The 16854-nt window shown below is 44.2% G+C and overlaps 1 protein-coding gene across 5 annotated transcripts in view; it reads right to left on the bottom strand.

Annotated features, from left to right (window-relative positions):
* Window positions 1–12074: 12074 nt before the first annotated feature.
* LRCH1 (leucine rich repeats and calponin homology domain containing 1) overlaps window positions 12075–16854 on the bottom strand; it is a 196486-nt gene continuing 191706 nt past the window's right edge. For all 5 annotated transcript variants that reach the window (XM_032314585.1, XM_032314586.1, XM_032314587.1 and 2 more), the window contains one exon: window positions 12075–13118. In XM_032314585.1, the coding sequence (XP_032170476.1) occupies window positions 13008–13118 (111 nt within the window). In that variant the 3' untranslated portion in view covers window positions 12075–13007. The remainder of the gene's footprint in view (window positions 13119–16854) is intronic.

The raw sequence follows: 16854 nt of genomic DNA, 5'->3' as shown, positions 1-16854 counted from the left end.
TAAGGAACCACCTTGATTATTTCATAGTAAAAATAACCCCCAAGTGACCTCCTAATAGCTCTGTGTGCTTCTAAATGGCACCTGACAGAATCAAATATAAAAGGAGGCAAAGGAATAGACACACACTTCCTGGGTTATAGATGTTGTAAAATACTCTTTATGATCCTCTTAAGAAAGAATACAATACACGGGCGCCTGGGTGGCTCAGTTGGTTAAGCTGCCTTTGGCTCAGGTCCTGATCTCAGGGTCCTGGGATCGAGCCCCACATTGGGCTCCCTGCACAGCAGGGAGCCTGCTTCTCCTTCTCCCTCTGCTGCTCCCCCTGCTTATGCTCTCTTTATCTTTCTCTTAAATGAATAAAATCTTTAAAAAAGTAAAAAAAGGGGGAGGGGGGAGAAAGTACAATTCATTGAGGCCACCATTGAGAGTGAAAAGGCAAACCATGTAGTGGGTGAAGTTGCTTGCAGTACACATATCTGATAATGAATCTGTATCTAGAATATTTAAAGAGCTCTCACAAATTCATGTTAAGAATAGATGTAGACCAAAGGGAACTAGACAAAAAATTGAATGGGTAGCTCACTAAATAGGACGGAAGTATGCCTAATAAACCCACGAAAATGTGCTTCTTAAGACCAGGAAAATGCACATAAAAACTATAATAAAATACTACTGCACACTCACCTGAGTGCCCGAAGTTAGGAGAGCAGGAATGCTGAGTGTTGCCAGGCTGAACAGTGACCCGCTAGCAGGAGTGGAACTGGCAGGGTCTGTGGAGCTGGAGCATGCGTGCCCCTACCCACAGTTCCACTCGAGTTTCCCCCCACCATAGCACGTGCATACAAAGCCTGCCTGAGCACATCCTTAACAGCACTACTCATAATAGCCAAGGACTGAAAACAACCCAAATGTCCATCTACATAGAATGGGTGAAATGGGCGTATTTTCAGAAGGCGGAATATTCTCCAGTAATGATAATGAGAGTGCTACTAGATGGGGCCACATGGAGTGTTTGCAAATGTTGTATTGATAAAGGAATCCAGACAAAAATTTACGTCCTGTGTAAATCATTTTGTGCCATCTCATGTAAGGTTCCAAGCCAGGCAATTTTCATCCATGGTGTTAGAAGAGTCAGGATGGGTTTACCACAACGGGGAGGGGTGGGACCCTTGAGAGAGGTGACGGGAAGGTGGCACAAGAGGGAGCAAGAGAGGCTTGTTATTACTTTATCTGGGTGCTGGCTTCCTGAGTGTGTCCGCTCTGAAAATGCACCATACACTTAAGATTTATATGCTTGCCAGGTACGGATTCATATACTTGCAAAGCCTTGCAGGATTGCTTGTGGTCGGGAGAATATGAAAACACCCCAAAACATTTATGAGTAAAAATGAGCTGCTGAACAACGCACGTAAATTCAATACTGTTAACATTTTTAAAACCACCGACACAATATGTATATTTTCTATAGATAGAAATATTTCCTAGGAAAAGGTACGAATGAAAATAATGGCCATTACTTCTGGAAAGGAGACGAGCTTCAGAACTGAGGATGATAGGCAAAGGGCTTTATTTTTGATGAATGGCATCATTTCTACAATTGGAAGTTATGTGTATATATGTTGAGTTGTAAAACATTAATTTTAAACCTTCATATTTAATAAATATTGGAAGCCAGAGAGAACCAACAGTGCAGACACCCAGCTGTGTCAAGGCCCAGAAACACACCTTCATGCCTTTTCCTTTCTTTATACTCCTAGGACTTTAAGTTCTGATTCAAAACCACTTTTTAAAAAATAGAATTATCATAACTTGCTCTGCGAAATAGTGAGATTTCCAGAATAAGAGAACCAGATGTAATTCCCACATCCACAGTGTACCTTGGACCTGATTCCTCATTTGCAAATGGGGCAGACTAGAGCCTGGCACCAGCTAACTCATGGGACTGTGCCCTGTAGCAAAAGGGCACTTCGAGATCACCATCATCCCATTCAGGTGTTAGTGACTGGGCCATCAGTGGCGCTGGACTCCACAATGAGGTGTGCTCACCTGCAAAGGTGCACAAGACCATTCGCTGGAGTGTGAGAGAGCTTCTGTCTGTATTTTTAGCTCATCCCCCTCCTGTTAAAATGTATATTTTTGTGCGTTCTTTGTAATGCCTGTAGCACACTGCTGGGGTGATACATACAAGGATATGTGAATAGTCAGATATTGCAGATCATGTGACATGTGGGAGACCTCTCCAGCTGAAATTCTCTTACCACAGCTTTTTGAGTAAAAGGAAAGAATCGTGGGGGTCAGCACACTGAGTACAGCTGTGCATTCAATGCCTACCCTGTACCAAGGCTGGTCAGCTGTGGAAATAAAATTGTCTCCACTTTCAGTGGCCCCAGCCAGTCCAGGAGAAAATGTCCTTTTGGTCTTCAGAGAGAAAATCAGAGGGATCTATACCCTCGTAGTATTTCGTCCGAGACCAGAACTCCAATCCAAGAGCATTAGATTTCCGATTTCATTCACGTCTCTTTGGCACCAGGTGCCAGCCTTCTGTCACTGGCGATGTTTAATGAGAGGTTCACTTTCTGGTGACAGTAGGTAAAGAAGAGAATCCCAGCACTGTCTTTTTTGGATGACAATGTTATCTACTCAACCAGTCAAATATCTTAACATGTTTCATGTCATTGGGTTTATTAGGCAAATTCAAATACTATTAGAAATGGGGGCCTGGAGGTGGGAACTAGAAGAGGCAAGAGACTTTGATCAGGATGGTAGTTCTGGCATCCTGGGGAGTGTGTGTGTGTGTTTCAAACACTGCATTTAGAGTCATAATTTTCACCACGGGCTGTTCCAGTGGGGGATTGATGGCGTACTGTCTTTTTGTTCATTACTGGTTAAGCAGGAGTATTCTTCTCAGAAGACGGAAACCTACTGCTTTCGGGGCTCTTGTGAAATCATTTCAGTAAAAATACTGCCACCCAGTGTTTTATCAGGACAATCACAATAGGCCACACACTAAAAAGTAAAGTTTTCTAGCGCGAATAGCAACTAACTCATTTTCTTAGCGATATACAAAGAAGGCCTGACAGACTATAGAATGTTCTGGCCTTAAACGTAGACTAATCCAGCCCATACTTGCTGCATAGTGCAGACAGGCTATCCCAGCCGCTGGGATTATCATTTTGATTTTAAAATATGAATTCTAAAAAAGGAAATAATCCTGAACAAGCCTTATTCAGTTGTTCTATTCTGAGGGACTTCATAATTTGGTTTGTCCCACTGCCTTTCTGCTGCAGCCATATTCCACGCACCCCCACAAACACAGAGCAGTTCCCTCGTGCGGCGTTGGGAGACTGTGTCTGGGAAAGCCTGTGTTCCGCCCGCACCCTAGGGAGAAGCACAGTTCATTCCCAGGGCAGCTCCCTTCTCTCCTCCCTGCCACCCCACAGGCCAGAGTTCAGATTCCAGGCCCCTGCATCAGAAACTCCAGAGAGAAACTCCAGAGATCTCCAAATAGTCCCTGTATGCCCATCTACAGAGGCCTGAGGTTGATAGAACACACTCCCCTTTCCCATGGCAGGGCAAGACTGGGGAAGTGCACAGCACCCCACATCTTTGAAAACCTTTGGCCTCCTCAACTCTTCTTAGCCCCTTCACAGAGGATGCTGGACAGAGCTGGGATTCACATCCCCTTTGTGAGTGACCTAAAACCTCCCTTTCGAAGGTGACCGTACAGAGTACCCACTATTTGGGGCCCTCCATCAGAGCAGGAATATAAGGTATAGCATGGAGGACAGTAGAGAAGGAAGGGGAAAATGAGCGGGGGGAGATCAGAGTGAGAGATGAACCATGAGAGACTATGGACTTCGAGAAATAAACTGAGGGTTTCAGGGAGGCTGGGGTGGGGGGATGGGTTAGCTCAGTAGTGGGTATTAAAGAAGGCTCATATTGCACTGGGAGCACTGGGTGTTACACGCAAACAATGAATCATGGAACACTACATCAAACACTAATGATGTATAGTATGGTGACTAATAACATAATAAAAAATAAAATAAAATAATAAAATAAAATGATTGAAAAAAAAAATTGGGGTAGAAAGAGCTCCATGACAACTTTTTGTTGCCGTCATGAGCAAAAGAGGGATGATAATAATGGGACCTACTTCTAGGATCATTGTGAAGATCAAAGAAAATAACCCAAGTAAAGGCTTCAACTATTTACTCTTATTTTTATGATTGCAGGTATTTGGTCAAGGGCATTCAGGCAGTAGAGCAAGAATTAATAGTGACATGGAAAAAGCATGCGTTCTGAGACAGAATGTAGGCATCTGAATCCAAACTACACTGTTGCTTAGCACTTGGGGGGACCTTGAACAAGTCACATCCGTGCAAAGTGGGAGTTATGGTTGGTGCTGCCTCCCAGGGGTGTGGGGAGACAGCCCTTGACTGGTGCCAGTCAGGTAGTGACCACTCAGTAGGCATCAGACATGGTATTTCACTTTCTTCATCACACTTGTGTCTATGATTACTCATTATTAGGATTTCTATAAGAGAACAGATGAATTATTGAGGGCCTTTTTATGCCCTTTTCCCCAGTGAAATGATCTTGTCCAATATGATCTTAATGAAGGGTTGTATTAAGAAATGAACATTCAAGGGGCACCTGGGTGGCTCAGTGGGTTAAAGCCTCTCCCTCGACTCGGGTCATGATCCCGGGGTCCTGGGATCGAGCCCCGCATCGGGCTCTCTGCTCAGTGGGGAGCCTGCTTCCCTTCTTCTCTCTCTGCCTGCCTCTCGACCTGCTTGTGATCTCTGTCAAATAAATAAATAAAATCTTTTAAAAAAAGAAATGAACATTCGAATATAGCAGACCAAATTCTTTTTCAAGAACACCAAGGAGTAAGAGGTCATCTGGAGGGAGTGCAAAAGGCTTACCCCAAAAGGAAGGCATTGACTGTAAGTCTTGAAAGCCAGGTAGCACTTCACAACTTCAAGAAGTAAGAGGACATTCCAAGCAGTCACCGCAGCACAGAGGACAGAGACATCAGAGACTGAAGCAAGGCCCAGGAAGAGAGGAGACCGGAGTGGTTGCCCCAGAGGGCATTAGCCAGCAAACCATGAACAGATTGTAAAGGCAGGTATGGTGCTGAAATCTACCACATAAATAATGGTGAGATACTGAGGGTGTTTCCAGCAGGGAAGATACACGAGATTTGTGTTTTATAAACATGACCGTAGTAGCAGGGGCAAGACGGTAAGGAGCGGGAGACAGCGAGACCAGAGGGACCACTGACTACTCATCCCTGGAGAGCCATCGCAGGCTGGCAGTAAGGTGGCAGGGAGGGAGAGGAGATGCTGGGGCTGAGATCTCCCCTTTCTGAGGGAAGGTCTACATGGCTTAGTGACCAGCTAACAGGGACAGGGGCACACTGGTGATGAGCCTATAATGCCTAGCTCAGGAGACGGGGAAGGTGGTGAAACCACTGAGTCAGGAAATGCATGAGAAGAAGACGGGATTTGGGAAGGTAGACAGGGAGTTAACTTGTAAATGCCGCGAGATGGAAGGATCTATAGGACTTCCAAGTGAAGATACCCAGAGCTACATCATGCTAGAGCTCAGATGCGAAGTTGGACCGGCAATTGCAGATATTTGTACATTTGTAAGTTACGACTGCTGGTGAGTGCCCCCAGAGATCTTCAACATGGAGAAAAGAGTGCCAAGTGCTCTTAAAAAAAAAACAAGAAGACTATGAAGAAAATGAAAAAAGAACAGAGAGATAAAAATGTCACCAGAAGAAAACTCTTGGGATTCAAGAAGCAAGTGTTCAACCATCCCATAGGTTTCCCTCCACAGGAAGATCACATAGAACAAGGACTGGAAAAAGGCCATTGGGATGGGACCCGTGACTTTATTATGACCGTTTTCAATAGAGTGATAAGGATGGAAAGGAAAACGAACAGAAAGCAAAGGCATTTGTTCAACAAATATTTATCGAGCAGCTATTACATGTCAGCCACTATTCTGGGTCCTGAGGATACTATAGCAACAAAACATAGATCCTGCACAAAAGATGGAGCCCCTGTTTGGGCTCTGTGTTCAGCAGGGACTCTGCTAGGGATTCTCTTCTTCTCCTTCTGCCCTTCCCCTGCTTATGTGCACATGCTCGTGTGCCCTCTCTCTCTAAGAGAGACTCTTAAGCAGGCTCCGTGCTCAGCATGAAACAGACGCAGGGCTCAATCTCAGGACCCTGAGATCATGACCTGAGCCAAAATCAAGAGCGGGGCCCTTAACCGACTGAGCCACCCAGGCGCCCCTTGAATATTCTTTGCAGAACATTCACTAAGGATTTGGGAAGATAGGAGACTAGACAATATTTTGATGAGACAGGTCTGCCTGTATGGAAACTTACTCAGGCAGTAGCATGTCTTTCCCTTTGTCCCCAACCCCAGCTTTAATGACTCTAGCAGGTATTTATGTGGAAATCACATTTTAAGAGATCAAGAGCTTTCTTTTACTTCTCAAAGAAAAGTGATAGCTCTTAGGCAGCTTCTTGGCCAAGTCCGTTGACATTTCTACACAGTGGAAAGCAGGCAGCTTGCCCATCCCTGCTTCTCCTCCCTAAACCCACCACCACCTTACCCCCATGTGACCTTGTAAAATACCTAGTCTGCCCCCACTGCCCTCTATAAATCCTCAGCAGCTTTGTTTTTCCTGAGTGTTGCTGAACCAATCGACCTTCAGGTCCTGCATACAAAAAGTACAGAGGGGCCAGATGGATTTTCAATGGTTAACTGCTTCCCATCCCTTTGGTCTCATCACCTCTTTGACCTTATCAGAAAAGTCCTCTTTACTGTCCTGATGATGTCTGTCCTGCATTCTCCATGACACTTAAGGCAACAATCCTCAGCCCCAGACCTGTTTGCCAGGACAGTGTCCACTCCCCACAAATAGGTATACTTCTTAAGACCTTCTGGTTGGGCACAGCTGCCTCAGCCCTGGATGTGGGCTGACACAGATTTCCGGTCCCGCTCGTGTAAGATCCTACTTACCTTTTCAGATGGTTGTCCCCGAGTGCCTTTACCAAGTGGAACGCCTAGCCATTAGAAGGCAGAATAAAGAAATCTGAGGACATGTCTTCATTTTTTAGGATCGCTTTTACCGGATCACTACAGATCGAGATGTATTTTTACTTATCCTGCTTGCAATGTGTTGTGCTTCCTGAATCTGAGCATTCAAATGCTCTATCACTTTTGGAAAGACCTCAGTTATCATCTCTTTATATCTCGCCACTCCTGTGTTGTACTTACTTTCCTCTTAATATCACACTAAGATGATAAAGCCTTGAATAGCTTCCTACCAGCTCCAATCAGGTCTTGCCCGATTGCAAAAAAAAACTTTGAGGCTTCAAGTCTCAGAGCTTCTTTTGTAGTTTTGCATGGGCTGCTCGTACATGGCCAGGTGTCACCCGGGGAACCTGTGGGGCCTGCTTCAGTAAGGAACTGCTTTGTCTTCTCCTTCGTGTCCTGGAATGTGGCCAGCCTGAGACACTGTAAGTGAATATTCTTCATCTTGGGGGTTCCAGGCCACAGCTGCAGTAGAAATTCAAAGCACAGATCTGTGGTGGATGAGAACTATAGTGACAGGAGCTAACATTTCCCACTTCCTCTCCCCCAAGGATGGCTACTCTCCTTGTCATCTCTCTTCGTAGACAGACTGCTTTTCTCTTTATCCTCTCCATGAAGACTCAGCTCTTGATGGAGGCTGGGTTTGCTCAGAGATTCCAGGTCCAACTCAGGACTCACCTTGACCGGGTCACAGTGTATTTGTCGCCATCACCGACTTCCTGTTAGTTAATACACTGTCTCTTGGTCAAGAGGATGGACTGGTGCTCCCAGCAAGGTCATGGCTTCACCTTCATTACAATGAAGTATTAAACCTTCATTGTAATACTCTGGCCTCTACCTCCCTCTCTCCTTAGGGTTTCTGGAGATTTCCTTATATTCTTATATAAGCAAAGCATTTAAAGGGGCATATGTTTATTTTTTTTAAGCATTTCTAAGCATGATGTGGAGGGAGGTTTGGGGGGGATATAAATACTTCCGGGGACTTGGGCTGAGAGGATTCTGAGGTATGAGATACTCTCTCCAATACTGAACTTCAGTCTTTCACTGTGGGGCTGGCTTAAAAACATACCTCCTATTGGCCACTTTCCCTTTCGAGCGGTATCTTCTGAACCCCCTGCAGACTCCCTTTGTCTTTCAAAGACCTAATGGCCCTTAACCTTATTTCTGGGTCTGCCTGCTTCTTTTAGGTACTGCCCACGTAAGACCATGTAATTCTAGCAATTAGATGTTTTTAGAGGGGGCTTCTAAAATATTATTAGGGAACTCCATTTTGTCTTTGAATAAACAGTATTACCTTGGGGAAAATGTATATACTTTAGTATTAACAAGGGGGGAAAAAGTATGTAAGGTTGTCCTGTGTAAAAATACATAGGAATGTCTCAAAGAAAAGATTTCAAAAGTTTAACAGTTCCCTATAAGATGGGATTACAGGTGATCCTCTCTAATCTCTTCATACTGTCAAAAATCTCTATGATAAATGTGTATCACTTTGATAAACAGATAAAAATTCCAAAATTAAAAAAAAAATCTATAGTAATGTTTTACCAAACTGGGAGAGAGAAATGGCGAAGGAACTGGAAGCATCCTCCTCAACCTCATTCAATGTGAGGAACACTTCCTCTCCACTGGGCCTGTTCTGTCAACCTCTTTTTCTGGCCTTAATCTGTCTTAGCTAGCATTCAAACCAGTCCTAATAGGCTCAGCTTATCAAGTTTTATCCCACAAATTTGCCTTCTCTTGTATCTCTAAATCCTAAAAATTGCCTAAGACCTTTTAAACAAACAAACAAACAAACAAACAAGCAAACAAATTCTAGGAAATTCAGTTGGTCAGCTCTACTGGGATGCTCTCTGTACAGTGAAAAGGACACACGCTCCGAAAGTTGAACTTGAACCTGCCTTGCCTTCTATTTTACCTGACAGTCACCAGTCACCAGAAAAAGAATGAAAATCTTGGGGAAAAGATTTATTGGTCAATTGAGTAAGGAGGCTACTCTTGAATCAATAAACAACAGCCATGTGGGCAATGTCAGGTAAGAACCACAAACACCTCTTGGTATAGGAGGCAGGGTTAGTTCCCTGACATAGGTGGTATTGAGTAGATGTCCACAAGTCCTTTTCCTAATAGCGTTTTGGCAAGAATTTTGAAAATACTGTATGCAAAGTTCATTAACTCTTCTAACTGGCATCTTTTCAGTGCTGACGAGCACTGGTCTGGGCAATAGGGAATCAACAGAGAATAGACAAGTAGCCTTGTTTTAATGAGGTTTAGAGTTCAGAAAAACACTTGACCCACAGTAGCCATTCAATGAATATTGGCCATTATGATGGCCCATTAGTATGTGGGTGTGAAAAGTAAAGGTAGTGGAGCCCTGCTTTACACACAGGCCCCCCACACAAGGAGCACCAGCTCCTAAGAGAACTCCCTGAGTTCATACATCCCCTGAGACCAGACTCAACTGGATCTGGTCCCTCCGAGCTAACCTCCTGGGAGAGATGGCAGGTTAGTTAACCAGCCCCACTGGGGTCATTACTGCCTGGATCTCTTTGACTTGCCCAGGAAGAACTGGGAAACTTCCCCATGCAACTGTTGGCCAGAACTCGGTCTCTGGGACAGTCCCCTGCTGCAGCCAATGCCATAGGGCTGAACCGGATGGATGATCCCAGTGCAAATGTCCCCCACCCCCTCTGCCTGCCAGGTCCCCCCAGTGCTCTGCTCCTGTGGCCTCCCTTTTGCTTGCCCTTCACATGTTCCCCAGGTGCTCCTGCCAACTGACAGGGCCAAGTGTCTGTGAATGCTAGACTTGCGTGACATGTGACAGACCAAGATACCTAAGAGCTTGAGGTTGGGCACAGGAGTAGCATTGCCCATCGGAACATTGACCGCCATGCCTTGGTTTTCTCAACTCAGGAGGAACGGATCTTGAATGCAGAGGCCCTGACCCTGATCCCTGCTTACTTGGGTGTTGGTGTCCTGTGTTGTGTTTTCACCTGAATTCTTCAAAGCAGCTACTCTTCCACCAGAGGCAGGCTGCGCGTGTGGGAAAAAACCTCCCCCGTCTTCATGGGGGGCACAATCATGTCAGCCACTTCACTCCCTGCTGGCCAGATCCCACTGGGGGCAGCTGAGGAGAGAGGACCAGATCCTGTGGTTCTACAACACGCACCACACAGCCCTCGCACTTCCTCAGTGACACCTTCTGGAGCCACCACCCAAGGGCCAGATGGAGGGTCCTACGTCTAACCCCTCCACTCCCCCTCACCACAGCAATGCTACTTTTAACTGCTGTGTGTTTTCCGCTTCCAGGGAAGATTTTAGTTCGAGGAAAATAAAAAGGTCGGAAGATACATATATATATATATATATACACATACACTAGATAATTGCTACTCTCTATTTCAGCAACAACACTCTAGGATTTCTTTTGTGACTATGGTCAACCTTTGCATCGGATGGGTAAGTCAGGCAGAAGAGGGTTTGTACAAATTCAAAGTTTTAATGGCTGTTAAATAATAAGAGAAAGGATATTTGCACTATGTACATTCTGTCCACTTACGGTACTCTCAGATGGCCATGCACATTTTATTGCACATATCAACAGTGTACAAGGATCTTGAAGACGTCTTAGCCATACAAGGACTGCATTTAAAAGGAAAAAAAGCCATTGCACAAAATATTGAAGCCATTTGTATTATACAGCCAACTTTAAGAAAAATACTGAAGATTAGTATCAAAAGAAATATTTTTAATTTGGAGGAAAAAAAATCTCTCAGAACAAGGATTACAGAGCTTCATGTTTGCCATATATACATGTAAAAAAATATTTCAGGACCCTGCGTTCTGAATGCCCATCAAGGTGCAGCAGTCTAAATTCCTATTTCTATATCGATCTTGGCATGTTGTTGATATTGAATACGCTCTTTGCCCAAGATGCCTTTCTCTTTTACATCATTATGCTGTTTGACAAAACAGGTATTTGTGCAGTACAGAAGAATATTAAAATATATTTTAAGTTAGGTTAAAGTGCACAGTACATTTGATAGGAAATAACTGCTAGCTGCCAATCCAAATGACCATTTCCAGGGACTGCCCCCCATCTCTCGCCCAGCAGAGGGCAGTCTTGGCATTGACCGAAGGTCGTCTGTGTTCACCGCATACCGCCCTCCTGCTGTCTTGTTTTGCATTCGCCCTTCTATTTCTCTTATGAATTGTGGCGGCTGCTGCTCTCAAAACTTACAGTGGCTTTTCACAGAAGTGAAGCTGCAGTCAGCCTTCACAAGACTTTGAAAGACGAATGACCAGCCTATCTGTAACTGCGGGGTCAACGCGCATGCATGTAACCATGTCTGTGACACCGTACGTGGCTGTCTCAAGCCAACACGGGTGGTCCCTTTCCTTTGCTGGCTCTTCTCCAGTCATGTGTTGACGGAACTTCCTCCTTCCTAGGCTACTCAGTCTTCCGGACACCACTTACCTAAGCCTTCTCCTAAGCCTGCCTTGGTGTAGCAGGCAGCTGCCCCACCAACTGGCTAACTCATTTCTGTGGTCTCACACCAGAGACCATGAATCTCACAGCATTTTATGGAAGCGCCAACTAAATTACAACACAATGAGCACGTCTGCTCTGAATCGTTTCCTCTTTTAAGACTGGCGGGTGTGAGGAGGGCCGGTTTCCTGATCCAGGTCCCATGTGCCGTCCGCCATTCTCACTCACTCAGTCAAAGCTGTCCTTACAAAAGCTTTTGATCAAACAATGCACTTTTTATTACCTCTACTTACCTATACCATTTCCTTGCTATCTACCTTTGGTGCTAGACTTTCTTTCGTTAGCCAAGTTACAGTGCAAAATTATACTTCAAGACACATGATGCTAACACTTACTACTTCTTTGTGTTAAAACGTGAATGTTTTGTGCATACCAAAATAAGTCTGAATCCAAAAAAATAATTGTTCACATTTCATCTTCAAGTTTAATATGCCTTTTTTTTTTTCATCACAGCTATTTACAAATAACTTTGGGGTGCTCTCTTGATTTCAGTCAGTTCGTTAAATGAGAGGATAACAGGGCTGCTGGAATGTAGGAAACTGGATGGAATGCAGAAATATAAATAAAACCAATGTTCCATAAACCAAAGTGTAAATAATGCCTCCCCAGAAAACAGTTCTTGTCACAGAAGCACCTGTTTTTGGCTTTTTTTTTTTTTTTTTTTTTGGCTGAGTCCCATACACCAGAAAACATGATTACTGAGACCTAGAACTACTGCACACCAAAGAGGATAGAAAATAATTCAATATTTATAATATTAAAATAAAGTGTTTAACCACAAAAAAGCAGTAATAAAATAGTTTCCTAATTTACAATTTGCATCCAAAGGATGAATAACAACTCACTAATAAATAATATTTATATAAATATTTTGTATGTCGAAAATAGTTTTTTAAAAGGCAATGGTCTCAAGAAACGTCTTGAAAAATTTGGTGGTGGAATACCTGATTGAGTCCCCCTCCCCCCACTAAATACACAAGAAGTTTGGTTGGAATAAAACGAGTGCATCTTGTTGCAAAAACGGTTGTGCTTGGTGTGTTGGTAATGGCAGTAGGTGAGCGGGGAAGGGATGAAGCAGGTTGTAAAAGGCATTGATGTGCTGCTCAGTCCTTCCGTGGCAGCTCCCTCACTGGCTTTAAGGTCAACATCTCTCAAATCTTAACAATGGAAGTCAGTTCTGAAAGGCGGAAAATCCTCCCTTCTGTCCTCCCCTCAATGCAGCCAGAGCCAGGGAGCTGACAGGCAGTGAGCGGGAGGGTAGGAGGAACAGGTGCTGAGAGCAGAGTTCAGGATCTCTGACGAGACAAGAGTCTGAACCGACCCAAAGGAGAGAGGAGCTGGTTTCATGTGAACAGAGTCTTTGTCACCGTTACATCTAGTAAGGCTTGAACGGTAATGCCCACTTTGACCAGGCCTTTCTCTTCAAGGATGTGGTGGGGTAGACACAGTTTTTCCTAAGAGGAAGAAGAAGAAAATGTCAATTTTTAGATGACCAGAAACATGATCATAAAATCTTAGAGGACACCACTGACAGGAGTTAAGTTGAGCTCTGACATAGGCCTGTCTGAGTATCTCGGGCTGTGCTCCCTCCCTTGCTTTCAACTCACTGGCAAGGATCTTTTCCATCTTTGCAGAGAAAATGACGATTTTTCACAAGTGAAGGTTGTTTCAGAAAGTCTCCCAAGCATCTTGAAATAAGCAATAGTCGAAACATTAAAAACAAAACAAAACAAAACAAGGGGCGCCTGGGTGGCTCAGTGGGTTAAAGCCTCTGCCTTCGGCTCAGGTCATGATCCCAGGGTCCTGGGATCCAGCCCCACATCGCATCAGGCTCTCTGCTCAGCAGGGAGCCTGCTTCCTCCTCTCTCTCTCTCTGGCTGCCTTTCTGCCTACTTGTGATCTGTCAAATAAATAAATAAAATCTTTAAAAAATCCTTTAAAAAAAAAACAAAAACAACCTGTATGCTAAATAACTGAGCTAAAGAGTCAGGTGGAAACCAAACACCAAGACTATATTAGCTTACATTCTTGCAAAGCAAAATGGCACAGAGCCTCTCACACGTTGTAAAGGAACTAGTACACTCATTTATACAGACCATGTGCCATTCTACTGACCATAAACCTTGATTTTATTTGCTGTGGTCTCTGAAATAGAGGTATGCTGGTAGCCTTGGTATCCTTTCTTCATGGTTTATGAACAGCCTTGTAAATAAGTAATTTTAACCACAGCCTTCAACAGTCTCTCTTTTAGGACTCTTCCATAAAACTGTCAAAGACACGAATGTCCTGTTACTTTCTCATGTTGTATTTTTGCTCTTGGGAAATGGCCAGTATATACAAGTCAAGGAAAATAATCAACACAAATCACTCCTTGGGTGGAGAACCTGCACGCTCAACGAAGCAGTTTATAAAAGAACACAACCAAATAATCTCAGACCTTTGTCATCTGGCTCTGGAGTGAGGGGAATCTCCTTGGCTAGGAAAACACTCCCCAGCAAATACTTCCTCTTGTCTACAGATCACGGTATGTCCTCCATAGCCCAAAGAGTGCTGTTTTTAAGGACAGTTTAAATGAGATATGTGTCACGCCCCAGGCAGTGGATGCAGGGTTTAACATGAGGCCAGTTAGGGTCTTGGACACTTCTGCTTCATTTCATGTGACTCTTGCTTGAAGAACCAGATCTTCCTACCTCCTCAGTGCAGAGCTCTCCATAAATTAATGCAGATATAGGCATGCTGCTCTTAGAAAAATCTTCAAAGGACATGCCGTGACATCTCCAGTAAGTTGTTCCACCATCTGAAAATGTCATCTCCTGTACTCTCTCCATCACCTTATGACCCCTATCCCTCCTCCTTCCCTAACGTGTGGTAAATGCAGAGTACCTCAGACTCTGTCTGGCACCAGGTCTTAAGAAATGGCCACGTCAACATAAGGCAACTGATTCTTTAGAACACAATTTTAACCATTATTTTGCATGTCTGCTCTGTACCATAATAGGATTATCTTGTCAATGGCATAGTTGCTGGACATTCATTCACGCTGCTAGACAACCTAGTAGCCCCGTGTCAGCCTGAGGAAGGATGGGAGGCTCTGTGTGAGCTGGGCATCACGAGCCACGCATGAGGCCAAGATGGGCCATAGCCAGATGTCAGGGTAGATCCTCTCCCCATGCTACCTGTCACAGGCTTGTGAAAACACCTCAATCTGTATTTCATTGCTAAGGTTGGTTCCACAGGGGCAGGAGTGTGTTTACCCCCTTCTTATGATCTCCACAGCACCCTACTTGACATCAGGCTTTGTTGGAAATTACAAATGGCCACTATTATGGTTAAGCTTCTGGTATGAGGCATTACTTGGCGGGGGGGGAATAAAGTCTTCTATTTACATCATATTCTAAAAGCAATTCAAAATGAATTAATAAAGAGTTAAATGAACATCTCTCCTAATAAAACAGAGATGAATCATTAGCATTCTCTCTTATAAATAAATGGAGAATTTTCTAAGCTAAAAAATGATCCAAAATTTACAAAAGATAAAAACAATTGATTGCCTTAAAGTTTAAAGCTTCTAAGTGTCAAAAAAAAAAAAAAAAAAAAAAAAAAAAAAACCAGAAAAACCCAACCCCAAATTGGGGCTCCTAGGACGCTCAGTTGGTTGAGCATCTGCCTTTGGCTCAGGTCAGGATCCCAGGGTCCTGGGATTGAGCCTAGCATCGGGCTCCTTGCTCATTGAGGAACCTGCTTTGCCCTCTGCCTGCTGCTCCCCCTGCTTGTATACTTCCTCTCTATCAAATAAATAAATAAAATCTTTTTTAAAAAACCCAATTAATTAAAAGATAAACAACAAACTCTAAAGAAGTATTTGGATCAAATTACAAAGGGTTTTATGAGACATGTTGGTTCAATGTATCATCGAGAAAAGCAGTAACAGATCAATAGAACGCTCGGTGAGGAACGCAAATAGAAAGAATAAATACTCCCAAGGCATTTGAAAGACACTTTGCTTTTTGACCACAGTGTTGAAGTCCTAAGTGTGCCTGAATTCAAGTATTAATATTTCCACAGGATCTAAACTCTGTGTACAGCATGGCTTTTATGGGGCTACATGCCCTAAACTCGGTCCTGCTTGAGATGCAACATGGCCCCATTAATGGCTGCACTGGTCCCTCTGAGGAGTGCTGGCTCCAGGGTTCCAAGCTAGTGGCCATGGCTGGGAAGGGTTGGGGGCTCCAAAGAGACAGGGAGGGGAAAGTACTGAGATCTCAACCTCTCACTGATAGGACTTCTGGAGACGACACAGACTGAGCTACCTTACTTGGCCTTAAGTTTTCCAAGTGGCATTTCTTACCTTCTTGGTCTCCTCACTCTTAAATCCAGTGTGGAGACGAGTCTGACTTACACCCTCAGAGCTGGCAATGAGAAGTACACAGAGGACATAAAAAGGTACTTCTCAATTCCTTTCTGCCTTTCTCCTTTCATTCAGATGCCCTGAAGAAACCCGGAAGTGCCCTCAGATTACTTGGAAGGTGTCGGAGGTATCTACAAAGACTGGACTAAGGTAACTGAAACATAAAAAAGCAGCAGTTCTGTTATTTTACCACAGGACTGGAATGAAGACTGATAGGAATGATGAGTTGAGGCACTGGCTGACAGGCTGAGCGAGGGGAGCCTGCTGGAAATGAAGAGGGTAGCCAGGATGGCCTAAAGGCCATCTTCCACCATACTAGTCCTGCCTCTGCATAGGCCAGGGGGTTTTGGGAGGAAAGGGTTTCAGAAGTGACCCAGAAATGGGAGAGAGAAGGAATGGCTGTACATTTATAACTGGATCAGAAGTGACAGAGAAGGGCCACGTAAACCTGGATGAAAGGGATTTAAAGCAGAGATCACTGTACGTTCACACTGTCTTTAAATGTATTTAAATTTATCCATCATTAGATGAGCCTAGCGGCTTTCCTGGAGAACACAGCACCACTGCTGTGTTTCCTTTTAAAACACAGGGCAGAGTCATAAAGGAGTATCTTGCATAAACGCAGTGCTTCCCATGGCCCCTGAAGAGCTCGTGCTCTGTGTTGCTTCTCCAATGGCGGAATCAGTAAAGGTTCCCTCACAGCCCGTCACCCAACTCTTTCTAGAGCCCCAGCAAACAGGGAAGCCATAAACAGTAAATGCAAACTCAGAAAGATCTCCGGG

This window comes from Mustela erminea, chromosome 15 (genome assembly GCF_009829155.1).
Source record: "Mustela erminea isolate mMusErm1 chromosome 15, mMusErm1.Pri, whole genome shotgun sequence".
Classification (NCBI taxonomy): Eukaryota; Metazoa; Chordata; class Mammalia; order Carnivora; family Mustelidae; genus Mustela; species Mustela erminea.
The sequence above is the reverse complement of the archived record's forward strand: the minus strand, read 5'-3'. Positions and strand labels throughout refer to the sequence as shown.